This window comes from Epinephelus moara, chromosome 23, assembly GCF_006386435.1.
Source record: "Epinephelus moara isolate mb chromosome 23, YSFRI_EMoa_1.0, whole genome shotgun sequence".
Classification (NCBI taxonomy): Eukaryota; Metazoa; Chordata; class Actinopteri; order Perciformes; family Serranidae; genus Epinephelus; species Epinephelus moara.
Genome location: NC_065528.1, coordinates 5,558,103 through 5,578,097, shown reverse-complemented (window position 1 = coordinate 5,578,097; position 19,995 = coordinate 5,558,103). Strand labels below are relative to the sequence as shown.

Sequence of the window (19,995 nt, the reverse complement as noted above, 5' to 3'; positions counted from 1 at the left end):
AAAATAACTGCAGTCTTTGTTATTTGATAGCCGCTTAAATTAAACAATTTTTATAGGGCAAGTTAAAACTGACTTCGGGCAAGTAGATCTCTGACCAACTTGCCCAACCGCGCAAGTGAAAAAAAACCTTAGCGTTGAACCCTGGGACTGTATGATTAAAAAAAAAAAGAAGAAATTCTGAATATTAAAATACACTAACATAGGGTGACCATATTTTGATTTCCAAAAAAGAGGACACTTGCCCCGGCCACGAGATAGCCTACTTAAATGATACTCGCAGTTTACTCAAAGATGCCTTATAATTTTAATATATTTAAAGTTTATACGTATGGATAGAAAATTCAGTTATATTACAAAATAATATCTCTCAAAGACAGAAATTTAGATTGGCTTCTCAGAGGTTACTCAACTTGCTTTTATTATGCCTAAAATAATCTTTCTCTCTCTCAAGTTTCAATTGTACAAAAATAAATATAAATGTAAAATCAATGTAAAATCTCAGGAATTAAATAATGATAGAAATAATGTCTCTTCTGTATTAGAAAAATCAACTTGTAAAATAATTGTTATCTTTTCAAGTCTTACTGGACAAATAGGCCTAAAAAAATAAATAATATGAAATAAATAATACCTCTTCTGTATTAGAAAATCCAACTTTGAGCTCCCCGGCACCTTTATTAGACACAGAATCATATGTGCCAGCTTTGCACACGGTGCACTCAGCCTCCCATATATCCCGACCGGGTCGGTAAGTTGGTAAATTTTTTCTGCAGTTCATCTATGAAGCTGCACTTGCGCTTCGGCATCTTGGAAGCTTAGAATAATGCTGCGCCGCGGGTGTCTGCTGCTTCCTCGTTGTGAGTGTTGGAGATCCGCCGAGAAGGCAGCCTCTCGGGGACTACACACACACACACACACACAAAAACCGTATATTATCATCAATTTATAAACACCCCCCGGACAGGACGTGAAAAGTGGACATGTCCGGGCAAAAGAGGACGTTTGGTCAGCCTACACTAACACTCAATTTCCCTCGTTCTGCAAATGAACAAAGTTGAATGTTTCAGCAAAACTACCAAAACAGAGTGCAGTTCAACCTACCTCTTTCCACAATTTCTTTTTTTATACCAGCTACAAGGTATTTGCTCACTCTGGAATTTATATAAAATGCGGAATGTTTATGGAATGTTTGCGTTGTTTGGCATGAAAATGATAACCTTAAAAATAGCCAGAGGCCACTGTCTCTGCACACTGACTTTGAATCGTCCCTCTCTTGAAGTCGAATCTTTTAATCCTCTCTCTTTCTAAAAAAAATCTTTATTGTATTCTTTCCATATTTCGCCCACTTGTTAGCGAAATAGTTAAAGAACCTCCATTAATTGTGCAATTTAAATGTGAAAAGTCTCATTGACTGACCGTCACCTGTGTGTATGCGGAGAAGGAGAGGGGCGGAGGGAGCGGAGCTGTGGAAACTAGGACCCTACAACACCTGATTGACAACACTTCCATTGACTCCTGTGGTATGCTGAAGTTAAGCCTCACGCGCCCTCTAGTGGGGCATGAGGGCATTACCTTTCCGACCAGAAAGCCCATTCACTTACAGTATGTCTGACGCGCACTTGCTTGTAAGTTGATGAAAACGGCCTTGTTTTTACTTTTAGGTGTCTTGGTCATATTAAGTCATGCTTATAATTTGTTTATTTCAAAACGTAGAGAGTAACATTATGGTAGACAACTGTTTTTTTTGTTTGGTTTTTTTTTACCTGTAAACGGGTCACCGATGCTCCTATTACGGTAGATTATGGGAGATAATGCTTTTAGGTTTGCTTGACTTCGGAAACGCACAAGAATTCCTGGTCGGCAACAATGCAGCAATACTGAAGTTCAGTCAGTTCTTGGTCAGATATGCAACACGCTATCCCGCCACGTGAGGGCAAGTGGCCAACTTTCCGCTTGACCAATGTGTGTCGCTACTCTGGTATTGTAGGGTCCTAGTGGAACCATCCTGCAGTCCGACATACTATCATGCGTTTAAATAACTTATTAGACGGATATATATGTATATAGAGAAGGGCCACGTTTAGAGAGCAAGCCCAAATAAGAAACTCCACTTTAGAAACAAGCCCAAAAAACGCAACCCGCGGCTACCAATATTTGTAAGCGACTTTACAAAAAAACAAGCCCAAAGTCACAGGTAATAAGCAGACCTGACAACCCTGCCCTACGCGGAGCGCTCTATGATCTTTGATCCAGCAGCACATCATCCAACAAAGTGGACGCCAAACAAGTGGTTCATGCTTGCGTGCGCACTACACAGTGTTTTTTGCGCGCAGCATTGTCATCTGCTCATTGCGTTTGTTAGTGGAATTATTAACCAGACTTTTCCACGCCAAAAAAACTCCTCGGATCTACACGATTCCCATAAGTCACCCAAACTGACATGAAAAAAGCGAGTGTTGCTGAAAAACGAGCTGTTTGCATCCCTGTAAGACAGACACTATGGCTGCTCTGCAGTCTAATAAGATAAGATAAGAACACCTGTGGCTCCCTCATGCCCTCAGCTCCAGGTTGAGCCAGCATTGGCGTACAAACCCAGAGAGATTTATCTCAGTCAGGAGATCAAGAACAAGGATGGAGACATCTTCATAGGGCATGACTGCAGTCTGTTCGAATGTTTCAGTCTATGCAGTAGTAGTGTTTTTAAGCTGTGGCCTGGTGGAATGCTGCCTAACCAGAAAGGTGTCTGTCAGATGGTTAAACGTACCTTGATGTTGTAGATGGGGTGAATGTTCTTCATCGTGTCCATCACCACTTTGCGTACCTGAACAGAGAACACCGACATAAATTATTTCACAAGTACATTCTCAATCTATTTTAATGTCATTTTACTATTTCTGTCTGTAATTATGAAATTGAAATAAAATGTTTACACAAAGGACAGAGGATGTAGAACCATGAAATTGTTCAAGAACAACTCAATATTATGAAATATTATTTCACAGGGGTGTGGGGGGGGAAAAAAATCGATACAGCATAGTATCGCAATATTTGTGTGTGGCAATATCGTATGGTCACACAGTGGCAATTATTGATTGTTTTTTATTATATAAATTATTAATATTATAAATACACTTAAAAAATAAATAAATATTATAAACTTTAGGTAGCCTAATATAATAGTATAATCAATTGTGTTTCCAGTCCACTTGATACAGCTGCAAAAAAAAAATGGCTTAAGTGAATATATAGATATATATTTTATGGCAATACTCAGCGTATCACAACATATTTTAAATCTCAATAATATTGTATTGTGACTTAAGTGTTGTGATAATACTGATTCCCACCTCTATCATTTCATCATTTATTTCCAAAATAACTCGGATATAATTTTGTTTCATTCTAAACATTTTATTTCACAATGCAACTTTTCATGACTGTGGTACTGTTAACATTAGGGATGTCAACGGTCAACTGTTAATTGGTTTACCACTAACAATATTTTCGACTAGTTATGCATGATCATATGTTAAGTTATATTGTCCATAGGTTAATTTTACTACTCTTCAGTTTACTGCACTGCACACCAACCAGGTTTGGTAGGAGTTTGCTGGCGGTACCGCTAATTGGGCAAATACCACTAGTGTTGCCATCCCAACCAAACAGAGTTGCTGTGGAAACATAGTGCCCACCCTTTGGTCTTCCTCCATGTCACCTCGGAGGGTTAGCAGCTCAATTTTGAACTGTAAACCCCTGTTATCATTGTAAACTGTCAATAGCTCTGTTAGCAGTGTTAGCACTGCAAGGTTTGTGATTAGCAGCTGGTTAATGGGTGTTGGGCTATCAAATGCAAAATTAAGTGAAAGGGAAATCCCTTGTTAACAATCACCATCTCCTAACTTTTCAGCCAATCACGAACCCCCTGCCACTCTTAAGATAGCAACACTGAAGGCTACTAAAAAACATAGTTGCCTATTCAAGAGTTGACTTTTTTTATTTAAGAGGGAGTTTAGTAGGAGTTACTGACAGTGTTGCCAAGTCTTTTAAAAAGAAAGTAGCTAGCTCTAGCTCCAAAAGTTGCTAAAAGTCACCCAATGATGTCATGTGCTTAAGCCTGGTTCACAATACACAATTTGCACCTTGATTTTGATGTCGCAGAGGATCTTGAGAGTCGGCAGATAGTCTGCCACAACGAGTCCTCATGTGTGAACAAGCCTACAAGTAAGTCGCCCCCTCATCTGTGACAGGGACTGGATATCTGGCATGCTAGAAAACTGGAGAAGTCTGACATGACTAACAAAGAGCATCAGCCAATGACAGGTGGGATACATCCCATGTCAGCACACAGGAGGATGAAAGAAATGTGAGGAGGACAAGCTGCAGGGTTGCCACTTGCCAGGTCCGCTTATTAGCTGCGACTTTGGGCTTGTTTCTAAAGTGGAGTTCCTTATTTGGGCTTGCTCTCTAAACATCACCTTCCTCTATATATATCCGTCTAATAAGTTATTTAAACACATGATAGTCGCTTCTTTTGGGCTTGTTTCCATAGCCCTGGATGCTCGTTTCTCTCCCAAGACCTGGCAACACTGACAAGCTGGCAAGCAACAACAACAACAATGGCGGCGTCCACGGGATCACGGGGGGCGCGTTGTGTTTGGACCCAGGATAATAAAGAATATCCATGCCTTTACGATGTGTCGTCTCCAAGTTTGGTGACGTCACCGCGTTATCTGGGGCTCGCTGGAGAAATCTTGTGGTGTGCACACACAGGTCGTAATGCAGTTGGTGAGACTCCCGCTTACAGAAACACACGTCACCAGGTATGAACACTCAAAAGATTACGATAGTCTCTGCGAAGCAAACTCAGGGTGAAAATCGTGTAATGTGAACTAGGCTTTATTTGCACCCAATGGGTGATGATGTCACCAATATGCAGTGAGGAAGAAATAAGAAGAGGGAGAGGAGCCGAGGACTGTGATTACTCTAAGCAGCACACATGGAAATGAAATACAATATATCTGAATATATTTCTCACTTTTTTCCTGATGGTCTGAATAGCTGCTAAATTTGTCACTAGTTGCTTTTGGAGCAAAGTTGCTAAGTGGTACTGAAAAGTCTCTAAATCTAGCGAGAAAATTGCCAAGTTGGCACCACTGGTTGTTGAGCTTGCCTGTTTAAGAGGCATGGGGCATATGGTTGGCTCAAAGGTGAGAGGACAGTGACAACACCACTATAGTAAAATGCGATGAAAATGCCATTGTGAAATAAAAAGTACGTAAAGGGGGATTATTTATTTCATAATAAGTTATCTGTCTTTTTAATCTTGACCACTTTTGGGATCTACTCTTAAGTCTGTCTTTCTGCAACTATTTACTGCCACAGCCACCCAGATTTCAAAACAGGGATAATTATGGTTTCATCTCACCTCTAGATGAGCTCATCAGAGCCTAGTTAACCCTGAGGGGAGTTTGTGTTGCACAGGCAACAGAGAAAACACCCAGGCACAGAACAGTGGACTCACATTTCAGATGTTTTCTTTGTTGTTGGGATTTTATGGATGGTTAACACACATATACCGTTACTGAGCGTAGACACATTTTCATGGGTATTATTCATCTTACAATGAGTAAAAGTTTGTTTTCAATTAGCTTTTTGGTCAGACAGTGAACTGTGTTTCCACTGGTAGTTTCTGCCTCATCATCACCTCCTGAAGTTTAGTTTCTACACTTTATTTCTACCAGTAGACTCCTGTGAACAGACAGAGGCTCTGTGAAGTTCTTACCTCCTTCAGGCCATTATAGGGCCCCAGGGCCGACACTGTGTTACCCTGCACCATCACATAGCAGTTGGTCAGCAACTCTAATGCCTGGAGAAAAGGGACAGCAAAGCAAAGTGAAGAATTCAACACATGATTTAAAAAGAAATGATCTGATAACAGCACTGCTGTATTGTTCCAATGACACAAACGCTCAGATAATGTGGCTGATTTGAAGCAACACTGCCACCCAGTGACATTTATCCTAAAATGCACCACAGCTACCAAAGTCAGGCTGAATCTAAGTGTGGGACTCACTTTTAGGGTGGAGCCCTTGGGGCCAATTAGACGCTGTCTTCGTTTTACAAACCGCTCTCTGTTCCTCACCAGGGTTCCGATTTTGATGATGTCACATGCCATGTCATCCTGTAATATCCGTACAGCCTGGAAGCAAAAAACAGTATGAGCAGAGAAACAAAATAACCTAATAATTAGAATTCAGCATCACTCATGTGTTTGCTACTGCTGTCATCAAGTATCACAAGTTTCTAAAAGCAAAGGGAGCAACCTTCAGGAAACAAAATCTACATGTAGCTTGAGGTGTAACTATACACGGTACGAGGCTCTGGTACAGGCTCTCGATATGTTGAACTATCCCAATATATCTGGAAAATAATATATACAGCTAAAACTGTGCTAAATACAATGTTATCAGTATCACTGCGCCCAACAAGGCAGCCCATACAACGTAACAGGCAACATGCTGTCTGCCCCTCCCACCTCCAAACCAAAACATTCTACTCCAGTGAGATATACTGGGAGGCAGCTACACTAAGCTAGTTTGTAGCAAAATGGTTAGTAACGCCATTATCAGACCAGAAAAAAAATAACAGATTACCTACACCTCAGGTGTTAGAAGCCACTTTGGTTTTGCTGTGAATTACAAGGACGATGGCAGTACACACCGAATCAAAGAATGAGCCGCCCCACAGCTGCGGACTCTACTTAGCAGCTAACACAGTAGCACTGTAACATACATGAACCCCGAGCTGAAAAATGGGCCTCTGCGCAGTTTTTTTTATTTAACCTTTATTTAACCAGGAAGGGTCTCACTGAGTTACAGTAACTCTTCTTCCAGGGAGTCCTGGCCAAGACTGGCAGCAAAAGTTACAAGTACACAAAAGACAAGACAATGGACACATACTAAAACCACGAGAACACAAGTCTCATATACTAAACATACTAGAACACAAAGTCAATGAGAACACATTACACTCAGTAAGACACATAAAAAGGCAAAACAGACATACTATTGAAAGGCACCAAGTTAGAAGCAGTGACACTGTTCAGTAAAGGTTGATTTTAAAAGGTTTTTAAATATGTTGAAAGGTGGAAGTGACTCCAGATTTAAGGTGTTTTGGAGTTCATTCCAGGCGTATGGTGCATATGAAGAGAAAGCTGTTTTACCAGCCACTCAGTTATAGCTCCGTCATTGTTCAAAATCAAAAAACATCATACTTTGTTAATTTTCAATAAATAAATGAATTAAAATAACATAAAAATTTCTCTGCCATTTCTACTTATATATGGTAATGAAGACTTACTGAACCGTGACACAGCTGTATCTAACTGAACTGTGAAATTTGTGAACAGTTACACCCCTCCATATAGCATATGCTGCAAAATGAAGACAGACAGTAATCAACAGACTACAACCTTCATGACAGCAGTGTCCTGTGGTCATTACCTGTTCAAATGGGACACTCCGGGCCAGCAGCTTGATGAGATCTCTGGCTCTCACGATGGCGTAAGGGTCATAAGTTTTCTTAGTGGTAGAAACTGTGATGCTTCCCTCTATCAAGTCCAGAGTGGCTTTGACATGCTGAGAAGAACAAATATCCATGTTACAAAAGATGGGAACAACACCAGGTACTTAATTAAAAAAACTTTACTGTACAGTTTGGGGCTGCAATTCAGTCTGACCACTCCTACAGGAGGTGAAGTAGTAGCACACTGGGGGTCAAGTAGGAGCTTTAAAATACATACTACTTTTAATATGTTATTTTTGAATTATCTTTTAATAATATGTATCCTAAAATTATACTTTGATAGCAATGATTAGCTTCCTTCATCTCACATGTACAGTAGTGTAAAACAAGACATTTTATGACCCGACCGCCATGTTGGAAACAGTTGACCTAAGTACCAAATATCGCTCACCAGCTGGACCAACTTTCTCATTTTACAGCTAAACAGTACATTAATACACACCTCTGAAAACATTTGAAGCAAGAAATAGGCAATGCAGTAACAGAAGCCCCTTTTACACTGCCTGCTCAAGGCAGGAATACTACACCATTATGCCACCTCGCTGTTTTACATAATGAGGTGCAACTGTGGAATGGGGGACAAAGTTGTCTCGGCTAAAAGTCGCCACTGGAGGTAGTGTCTGTATGAACTGGACAGCTGGAAGGATGGGATCATGGGCAGCACGAGGTGCGACATTTTCACGAGATTTTACGTGTGCAACCCACCATAGGAGAATTAAAAAGTAGCTGCTAGCAGTTAGCAACTTACTCACAGAAGGAAAATAGCGGCTGTAAATGTCCGCAAAGTGGGAAAACAATGAGATTCGGGAGCTCCCTACCCTCTGAGCAGAGAACGAGACCAGCCACCATGTAACAGAGATGGTAAATTATTGTTATTGACATGTTATGCCATTGTTCTTCATTCATATTTGATCAGCACTGTCTTGTTTGACAGTTCAAGAGCAGTGATTGACATAATTGACAGCTGCATTAGACTCCTCGGCTCTCATTGGCCGTTTTCATTCACATGTAGGAAGGCCATTAGAAAGGCTACAAGGCAATAGAGTAGGCAGAGGATGGTTGTTTTTATGCAGATTATCTGTCTTATTTAATACAACAACCAAATCAGAGCCGAGGAGTCTCTTACCCAGCTATCAGTCATGTCATAGACTGCTCTTGAACTGTCAAACTTGGCAGTGCTGTTGAAATACGGATCAAGATTCTGTTACTGCATTGCCTACCTCAACTGTTTTCACAAACATATTTTAGTGTACTGTTTAGCTGTAAAACAATAGAGTTTGTGACCCAATCACCATGTCGGATACAGTTAAATGGGAGCAGCAAGCACAGCCCTTCAGCTGGACCAAATTTTTCATTTCACAACTTGACAGTGCACTTGAAAATATGTTTCTGAAAACATGTGAGGAGAGAAATAGTCAATGCAGTAACACAATCTTGACTCTTATTTGTTCGGCGCTGGTTAGTTTGACTGTTTGCCCACACAGTTCATGGAGTGACTGACAGGATTTACAGCTGGGTTAGACACTTTTTCCAGTCTATCTCATGTACTTTTTTTCAGCATAAGGTTAGTCAAAGTTATTTTCATTAAAGTTAACAACTGTATCTTTAAGTGACCAATGAATTTAAATTCCTTACGCATGCCAACTTATTTTGTCCAATAAACCTGATTCTGACTCAGGAATGGTGTGGTCTGTTTTCAGCACTATTTGTGAACTTACTGCTTCTCCTAAGGCCTTCTCCACAAGCAGCCAACACTCTTTCAGGTAGGCTTCTCTGTATTTTGGGAAGAGGGTGGCAAAGCTGCTCTCCTCCAGCAGACCACGGGGGTTGTCTTCTTTGGTGAAAGCTGGCTCTTTCCATCCATCAGGAACAGTCAGGAGTTCAGATTCATCCACTGAATGACGGAGACATCAGAAGCAAGGAGAGTTTGACATTTTCTCCCCATACAACTCAATTACTATCTCCTGAGTAACAATGTCAGGGACATTGACAATGTGAAAATGGTTTTCCCACATGTCCAATACACCAATGTACAAATCCAGCACCGTGTTGTGGTGTGCTTTAGGACACTGGTTTTTGATTCTAAGGCTCAGTTTCTCCAGAGCCTACAGTTGTGTACAATGCACTACAGCTTTTTGTCAAAGATGTACAGGGGAAGATTGGAGGTTGAAGAGTGTCAGGCAGCAGCGGTGAATAGTAGCTAAAAGTAGGGATCCTCTTTTCCAGCGGCATGTTTCATAAAACAACACCAAACTTTATTATTTCCACACCGACTTTGCAGGAAGAAGGGGAACATGGGTGAGTGGACAATAAGCAACAACCTGTGTGTTTGCGATATCTCAAGACAGCAAGAGTATTTGACAGTTTCTCCAAGTAACTTACAAGCAAATAACTCACCTAGTACATCTGTGCTGCTGAGTTATGGTAACTAGTTTACAGCGGGCATTTGGGGGATGCTGCACAGTCCTTGAAACGCTTACAGAAGAAAATAATCAAACAAATAATAGAATTTAGACTGTTAACTTCCTGTTTCTTTTTTCTTGTTGTTAAATCACGACGACACCAACAAAGGGAACTCTTTTTCCAGTTAACGTCAGCTCACTAGCTAGCTTAAAGGTAACGTTAACGTTAATGTAAACCTGCCCTGCAACTGACACGTAAACACGCCACTTAACCGACAAAATTCAACTCTGCCTCTCAGTAAATGCACCGCTGGGTGTCAATTAATCGTGTTTAAATCGGCAGCAGCTATAACGTACCTTGGTTTTTCGTCTTTTTCGACTTTTTTCCTGTTTGTGCTTCACTCACGCTGTCTTCCGTCGTGGAGGTCGCCATTGTTTTCTCCTTCTGTGTGTTCAATGGCGGATCGCAAACCAACTTAAAGGTGCATACTGCCACCTACTGTGTCAGAGTGTGTACTATCATGGCTTTAATGTATAATGTGATGTAATGTTGATTAAAAGAAATAGAAAATAAGAATAATTTTATGTTATTTCCTATGATACATATATATTTATACAACAGTTAGTTGAGTAATTTGATTGGACGAGAAGCACTCCGCACTGTCCATGAGTGCTGATATAGAGTATAACGACACTGGGACTTGTAACAGTAAAATCACTCCGCTCACAGGTATTATAAATATAAATACAACCGTTAAATAACCAACTGTCACACTCGCTACATTGACGCAAACTGACACTAGCGTTAAACCAAGAAGATGGATATTTTCCCCAAAATTACATTTGAATTAAATTATTAGTGGTTGTCAGGAGAGGACGAGGAATTCAAATAACGGTCCGATTTTGGTGAAGAAATATAGGTGAGCTTCCCGGAAGTCCAAGTATATGGGCCTTTCAAAATAAAAGCCAAGAGAATACCATTCTATGACATTAACGTTATGTGAGTACTGTATACTGTAATGGTTTTGGGTCCGTGTAGCTCTTTGGAGTTAGAGGACAGGCAGAAACTCACTTTCACACACGTGTGGGATTTCACAAATGCTCGTCGTTTATTTTTACGTCCACTTAAAACACTCCAACCTTACCAAGCCCGGTTGTACGGCTACTACAATTCCACACATGAACACAATAGTTGCCACACGTATTTACAACCATTACTGTTGTGTTGAGACACATAAAGGAAAGCGGGAGCACATAGGTGTAGTCCAACCAGCGTTTGGGTGCGTTCTCAACAGACAGAAATCTTAACAAGCGCTGCTTGATGACGTTGCTGTTAAGCGACACAGTATACATCATGTTAAAGGCACATTTCATATATTCGAGTGTTACAATACCAGGGTAACATCTGAAGAAAAATACATTAATATATTAATCAATCAGACAAATGAATAAGTAGAAAAATACACCAAAAAAATGGGCCAATAGAAACAGGGATTGATTACATGTAGATGAATATTGTGCATTTGATTCATCTACACAGCATGAGGGAAGTCTTAGATTAATGATTTGCATGTTTTGGTGCAATACAGTTGGCAATATAGTTTAACCAACAATTACCAGCAATTACTGTGTGTGCAGAGTTGTTACTGTTAAAAGTGGTAGGCCTATTTAACTGGGTTTCCACCGTAATGCGCTGTTGCCTGAGCGCAACAGAGTGGAAGTAGGTTAAGCTGCCTCTCCACCAGTAGATGGCAGTATGAGTACTTAAATGTATGCCTGGTTTGTCTCTTTGTGAACTGTTGACTTATTTTCCAGGTTATTGATGCAGATGTATTTAATACTATTCATTTAATTTGATATTTGATGTTTATGGTTTATTTACAACCTAGTTATAGACAGCATGTATTTACTTTTCATTTCAGAACCACACGTAGGCCTACCTGTATGGAAGAATGAGCATGTGTTGATAGTGTGGCGGAAATTAAAATGAAAAATAAACAAAAAAATACAGACACATTTGGGTTGTTCTTATCGGACACAATTCAGTGGATCAAGCTTCAGTTACCAGCCAGTCACAGCACCACCTGTACACTATAGCTTCATCATTTACTCTCAGCTCAGAGTCAAACCTTCATGTCCTTCTGTTCCAACTCTGCTGTTAGCGTCTTAATTTCTTAATGTAGGCTGTTTGGTCTAAAGAAAGATTTACTACTGTGCTATATAGTGTGAACACTGCTTTAAGACTTGTCTGTATCCAGCAGTATGCTCACATCTGGGCACTGCTGAGCAAATTCTCTCTCTGCAGCTTCTTGGTCCTGTATACTCTGAAAATGGTTGCTGTCAAAGTCTGACACCCATGAGATTGATCCCACCTCATACCAGTCTGCAGCCATTGATGCATCTGGCAGCAGACCAGTAACAGCCAGTTGAGGAATGAGTTGACAGCCTCCCTGCAGGAGTTGAGAGGACAGGTCCAGGAGTTGCAGCAGGACAGACAGGCTGGCTACAAGGAGATAACTCAATGCTATGAGAGAGGAGCTGAGACAGCAAACCATCCTCAGCCTGAAGGAGCAGCAACAAACCTCCATCACCACCAACAGCTCCCTTCACCCTGAATCACAGCCCTCCACCTCCACCCTGACTGACAGCAGGCCATCACAACAACATGCCGTAGCGGCAGACCCCACCCCACCTACCACTGACTCACACAGGGAGGCCACCATCAGCCGGCCTAGCAAGACATTTGGAGAGGAAAAGACAGCCAGTGATGCTGATGTTGTGATCCTAATTGAACCAAATTAGAAATTGGTTAGTGAGAAACAGCTTTTCCCCAAACACAGTTTATAAAATCCAGTGCCCTAGGACTGTCAACATAGACAGACACAGGTAGTAAAGACCTGAGACTACAGAAGGTAACAGAGTCTGTGAAGAGAGTAGCACAGAGACCCAAACAAGCCTTCCCCTCCAGGATCATTGTCTCCACCATCATTTCATGAAGAGACTTCCATCCTGACACTTCACTCGTATTCACCAGGCTTCATCCTGCACCACATCCTGCTAATCCAGCCCAATATCACACCACAAGGAGCTCTGCTGATGCGCTGATGACACCATCCAGCACTGACAACACTGCAGACCTGAGAGAGATCACCTGCTCAGGCTTATAACACTATTCATATGTACCACTGTTTGACTAATCAGCCAAGTGCTAATCCCAAGCTCCATATAGACCGCCACTGTTTACAAAAAAAATATTTATTTTCACTGTGTATAAAAGAAAACATCTTACCTAAACTTTAACCGCCCTCTTCCAATTGGGACGTTTGTGCCAAATTTGAATAAATTCCCTCAAAGTGTACTTGAGATATAGCATTCAAAATAATGATGATAATAAAGGATGATGATTATTTTGCATACACAATTAATGACTGTATATAAGAAAACCAGAAGTGGCATTAGACACCAACCTGATGAAGGGAAGCCCAAAGTCTTTGTTGAATAAAGCATTGTGTACCTGAGAAGAGTAGTGGAATGTGTTTTAATTGTGATGGACTTGTTGGATTTGACTTGATGGATTGAAGCTCAACATGGTTTGCACCATGCTGTAAGTGAATTAATTAAAAATTAACCATAAAAATGAACATGAACTGAGGCAGTATTTATATTAAAATTCAAATTTTATTGTATTTGGCGCTGAAACAGCTGAAAAAAAAAGAACAAATACAGTTGAAAAAGTCAACATTTTCTGACAATATTGTACTTTTTATTCCACTCCAATTATTTCACAGTTTACTTTAGAAAACAACATTTCGCACACAAAACATGAATAATCAATTTGAGGTTTGGACTGCTGGTCAGACAAAACAGGTCTCACTTTGAGTTCTTCTTTGAGTTGCAGTCAAACTGTATGTAAATATTTTGAGAATATTTGAGAACTTAGATAAAGCATCTATGTTGTCTACCACTGCACATAAAATAACAATAAAACAATTCAAACTAATCCTGCCACTCATTCTATGATTACCTCTCGTCATTCATTCATCTTTTGCTACAGTTTCTGTGGAGGGTCAGTAAATTGTGCCTTTCTATTGACTGTGTCCTATTTCCGCAGTCCTGTAAATCATTCTTTAGACCAAACAGCCTACATTAAGAAATTAAGATGCTAACAGCAGGGTTGGAACAGAAGGACATGAAGGTTTGACTCTGAGCTGAGAGTAAATGATGAAGCTATAGTGTACAGGTGGTGCTGTGACTGGCTGGTAACTGAAGCTTGATCCACTGAATTGTGTCCGATAAGAACAACCCAAATGTGTCTGTATTTTTTTTTGTTTATTTTTCATATTAATTTCTGCCACACTATCAACACATGCTCATTCTTCCATACAGGTAGGCCTACGTGTGGTTCTGAAATGAAAAGTAAATACATGCTGTCTATAACTAGGTTGTAAATAAACTATAAACATCAAATATCAAATTAAATGAATAGCATTAAATACATCTGCATCAATAACCTGGAAAATAAGCCAACAGTTCACAAAGAGACAAACCAGGCATACATGTAAGTACTCATACTGCCATCTACTGGTGGAGAGGCAGCTTAACCTACTTCCACTCTGTTGCGCTCAGGCAACAGCGCATTACGGTGGAAACCCAGTTAAATACCACTGCTAACAGTAACAACTCTGCACACACAGTAATTGCTGGTAATTGTTGGTTAAACTATNAATACAGTTGAAAAAGTCAACATTTTCTGACAATATTGTACTTTTTATTCCACTCCAATTATTTCACAGTTTACTTTAGAAAACAACATTTCGCACACAAAACATGAATAATCAATTTGAGGTTTGGACTGCTGGTCAGACAAAACAGGTCTCACTTTGAGTTCTTCTTTGAGTTGCAGTCAAACTGTATGTAAATATTTTGAGAATATTTGAGAACTTAGATAAAGCATCTATGTTGTCTACCACTGCACATAAAATAACAATAAAACAATTCAAACTAATCCTGCCACTCATTCTATGATTACCTCTCGTCATTCATTCATCTTTTGCTACAGTTTCTGTGGAGGGTCAGTAAATTGTGCCTTTCTATTGACTGTGTCCTATTTCCGCAGTCCTGTAAATCATTCTTTAGACCAAACAGCCTACATTAAGAAATTAAGATGCTAACAGCAGGGTTGGAACAGAAGGACATGAAGGTTTGACTCTGAGCTGAGAGTAAATGATGAAGCTATAGTGTACAGGTGGTGCTGTGACTGGCTGGTAACTGAAGCTTGATCCACTGAATTGTGTCCGATAAGAACAACCCAAATGTGTCTGTATTTTTTTTTGTTTATTTTTCATTTTAATTTCTGCCACACTATCAACACATGCTCATTCTTCCATACAGGTAGGCCTACGTGTGGAAACCCAGTTAAATACCACTGCTAACAGTAACAACTCTGCACACACAGTAATTGCTGGTAATTGTTGGTTAAACTATATTGCCAACTGTATTGCACCAAAACATGCAAATCATTAATCTAAGACTTCCCTCATGCTGTGTCGATGAATCAAATGCACAATATTCATCTACATGTGATCAATCCCTGTTTCCATTGGCCCATTTTTTTTGGTGTATTTATCTACTTATTAATTTGTCTGATGGATTAATTTATATTAATGTATTTTTCCTCAGATGTTACCCTGGTATGTGCTCGCATAACGTTATAGAATGGCTATTGTATTCTCTTGGCTTTTATTTTGAAAGGCCCATATTTACTTGGACTTCCGGGAAGCTCACCTGTCTTATTTTCTTCATGTTCTTTTCAAGAGGAAAGATGAAAACAGGCATTGGAAGAAACCAAAATCGGACCGTTATTTGAATTTGGTTTTCTCATTTTTTCGTTTTTTGATTCAGACAACAAAAACGGAAAAACAGCACTATTTTATCATTTGTAGTTTTTTTTATTTAAAACGAAAAAATTAAAAACCATGGCACCTTTGCTCATCCTGCTGCCCTTGCGACACGGCCCCAGCTAAGCAGGTAAAACCAGATGGATGGATGGCTGGAGTGACTGAGCAGTGGACCGTTTCAAAACTGTGAGGTGTTTTGACAAAAGGTGCTCGAGTTGCTGCTGGCTACAGTAGAACAGGTTGAACTGGAAGTTGAGATAATGGTGCCAACTAGTCTAGTGTTTTATCTCTCATACCATAAGTTGCAAAACAGATTCTGGTGTCATAGAGGTTGTGGTCAATTGCCAGGTTGAATCCTGCCTTCTTACCCTGCAAAACTGTGACAAATTGATTCATTTTGTTTTCAGAAACAAGTTTACTTACAATGATATGAAAAACCCTCATTACATTGGTGCCAAATAGAAAAATAAAATCAATACGACTGTGTTCTTGCTCTATTACAATATACCAGATACATTTGTGACCTACCCTTGTGTAATTTTTTTGTGATACTCTTTAAATTGACTTACAATCTGTTTCTTTTGTACCACAGACAAAGCAGGACTTTTTTCAGCAATAACACTATGATCAGTGGTCTTCAGGGAGAATCATTAATCTTTATGGCGGAGTAATGCCATCTTCACTGACTGCCACAGCAGAGGAGCCAGGAACTGTAGGTGTTGGTAGGTATGATTTAAGCACAGAGTTGCTACTGGCTGAACAAGAAGTTGAGACGACACCAATCAATTTAATGTTTTAACTCTAAGCAACTAAGATTACATCAGACAAAAGGGTTGGCATTTTGGACAATTTGGGTGCTAACGCTTGATATGCAGGAATATGTTGTTTTTACTGGAAAGAAAAGGTGGAAAATGAACATCCAAACATCACTGGTTACAGATTGCTGGGTGCCTGCCTCTATCAGTGCTCATGGGCTGCCATACCCAAACAACAATACAGAGATATGCAAGAGGGACAATACCATAGCAGTGTTGTCAGTGCTCATCAATACATTTTATCGGCCACCAAGATATTCATATTCCTGGAGTATTTCTCCAGGATTTCTTAGAGCTGGTCTCACCAAGTATCATTAACTATGATAGATTAATCTTGAATGGAGACCTGAACATTCATATAAACATTAGAATGATTCCACAGCTACTGAGTTTCTGAATGTACTCAACAGCTTTGAACTTACTCAACATGTAAATGAAGCCACTCATTAACATGGTAACACTCTAGACTTAGTAATAACAACTGGGGTTAACACTGACAATGTCTCAGTATCTGAGTTACCTATCTCTGACCATCACTGTGTTTTTTGGTATCAAATTATTCTCAACAAAGACTAAAGGTGAAGTCCCGCTTCAAAAGAGGTTTCTAGATGGCAAGGCTGAAGAACTTCTCTAATATAATGAGATCACTGGGGTCATACAGTTATGGCTGCTCCGTAAATGACATGTTGCCCCACTAAAGGTTAAAAAGAGGATGACAGAATTTCCCCATGGTTAAACAATAACAGTGTTAAAGAGACTAAGAGAAGCTTTCAAGCAGCTGAAAGAAAATGGAGGAAAACTAAGCTCACATTAGCTGCAATATATACAAAGAAGCCATGAGTGCCCATAACAAAGCAAGAAAGGATTACTTTTACAAGATTACTTCCAGAGAATACTAGGAACTCTATTAAGCCCTTTTCACACAGAGCGCGCAAAGCGCAGACCTCCGCCAACGAACCCATTCATTGTGCATGTGCTACCGTGGCGCAAGAGCGCACAGCTCTGCGGAGGGCGCATGCCGCGGCGTCTGCGCGCCACCAGCCTGCGCTCGAATTGAAAATTTTTTAATTTCACCGCAGCGCGCTGTGACGACACCTCGGCGCGTCCAATAGCAGAGACGAGCCTGAAGTAGATCCGGAAGCAGTCACCATGAAGCTGTAGCTCCTGAACGAGCCTGTACTCCCCCAAATCCTGTCTTGCGCGCCTTGCTCTCCGCTTGCTCTGCGCCCTACCCCGCGGTGGGCGCCGCGAAAATCGCGCTCTGTGTGAAAGAGGCTTTATTCTCCACCATTGATCAGCTACTCAACACTGCCCCCATCTGTCCGCAGTTTCTCTGCATCAAAGTGTGAAGAACTTGCATTGTTCTTCAAAAACAAAATAATTTCAATGACAGCTGGTATTACTGCTGATGTAAACACAGATGAGATCAGTAAACCCTGTAAAAAAGGTGTTATCATAGGGAAATTCAACTGTATTACATTATGTGAGCTTTGTAAGACTGTCACTCAGTGTAACTCCTCAACCTCTTGTATCGACCCTGTACCTACAGCATTTTTAAGCGGGTTTTCGACAGTGTTTCAGGTCAAGTCCTGAAGATTATGAATACATCTCTTCAAATAGGCGACCCCCAGATGCCTTCAAAACAGATGTTGTAAAACCCATACTAAAGAACCTTAACCTAGATGAAAATGCACTGACCAGCTAAAGGCCCATAGCCAACCTGCAAATAAGTTCCTTTCTTAAAGAGAATAGGATCCTGGAGGAGTTTCAATCAGGCTTTAGAGCACACCACAGCACCGAAACTGCTCTCACTAAAAAAGACTAAATTCTGATGAAAATAAGGTCTCAGTTCTTGTCCTCGTAGATCTAAGCACAGCATTTGATATGATTGATCATGAAATCTTAATAAATTGTCTTGAAAAGTTAGTTGGTCTTTCTGACTGTGTGTTTAACTGGTTCAAAACAAACATTAAAGGAAGAAAGTTTGATGTGTCTGAGAAACATGACCTCTGTTTTGGGGTTGCACAAGGGAGCTGCCTTGGTTCCTTATTACTCTCACTGTACATGCTGCCACTTGGTGACATCACTAGGGAATGTTAGTTTCCATAGTTATGCGGCTGACATGAAACTCTACATCTCTGCTGGGGCAAATGGTGTTGCAGCAATAAACTCCAGTATTACCTTTCTTTTAGCAATAAATAAATGGGTGAGCAATAATTTATTAAAGTTAAACGAAGACAAAACTGAAATCCGGCTTCTCGGCCCTAAAACAAATAGAGAAATGTTGCTTAATAATCTGGGTAATTTAACTCCCTGGATTAAATCTGAAGTAACAAGTCTTGGTGTGATCAGATAAGCTTTAAGTCCCACTGTAACAAGGTGACGAAAACATAATTTTCTCACCTCAGAAACAGCCAAGGTACGACCATTTCTAAATGAAAAGATGCTGAGAAATTGATTCATGCCTTTATTTCAAGCCCACTCGACTACTGTAACCCACATTTTCCTGGTCTCCAAAAAAAACACCCCTGGGAGACTTCAGCTCATTTAAAACTCTGCAGTTTGGCTATTATTTTCAAAAGACAGCTAAAACATGTTCACTTTAGCCTTTAACTAGCTCTGACGTTCCTGATACAGGTCTGAAACTCTTTCTTTTTACGCTTCATGCTGCTGAAACTCTTTAAAAATCTTACTTGAAATTGTGATTTATAGTTTTACAATTCTATGATTTTATGAATCAGTTAATCCATGTTTTAAACTGTTTTGTAATGTCCTCTTATGACCAATATCCATTATGTCAATTTTTTATGTTACGCACTCAGTGCTTGTAATAGCCTAATTGTAAAGTACTTTGTATTGCATTTCTTGTATGAAAGGTGCTATATAAATAAAGTTTATTATTGTCAATATTATTAATATTATAATTATTATAATCTTACTATATAATGACGAAAACTCTGTCTGTGGGTGTGTCTGTGTGTGTCTCTGTTCCACGTGTTTCTCCTCACTGACTTGGTCAATCCATGTGAAATTTGGCACAGTGGTAGAGGGTCATGGGAGGATGCGAATNATTTCTTGTATGAAAGGTGCTATATAAATAAAGTTTATTATTATTGTCATTATTATTATTATTATAATTATTATAATCTTACTATATAATGACGAAAACTCTGTCTGTGGGTGTCTCTGTTCCACGTGTTTCTCCTCACTGACTTGGTCAATCCATGTGAAATTTGGCACAGTGGTAGAGGGTCATGGGAGGATGCGAATGAAGCAATATTACATCAATTGGCCAAA

At 40.0% G+C, this 19,995-nt stretch overlaps 1 protein-coding gene across 2 annotated transcripts in view; it reads right to left on the bottom strand.

The window, feature by feature from the left end:
- Nucleotides 1-11,281, bottom strand: part of krr1 (KRR1 small subunit processome component homolog) — a 15,128-nt gene extending 3,847 nt beyond the window's left edge. Inside the window, exons 1-6 of one of the 2 annotated variants that reach the window (XM_050036004.1) lie at nt 11,059-11,281; nt 9,303-9,478; nt 7,503-7,637; nt 6,074-6,199; nt 5,783-5,866; nt 2,765-2,821 (exon numbers count right to left, since the gene is read on the bottom strand). In XM_050036004.1, coding sequence (XP_049891961.1) covers nt 2,765-2,821; nt 5,783-5,866; nt 6,074-6,199; nt 7,503-7,637; nt 9,303-9,478; nt 11,059 — 579 coding nt within the window. In that variant the 5' untranslated portion in view covers nt 11,060-11,281. Of the gene's footprint in view, nt 1-2,764; nt 2,822-5,782; nt 5,867-6,073; nt 6,200-7,502; nt 7,638-9,302; nt 9,479-10,343; nt 10,489-11,058 lie in introns of those variants that run through there. The other variant, XM_050036003.1, reaches the window with a different exon arrangement.
- Nucleotides 11,282-19,995: the final 8,714 nt, after the last annotated feature.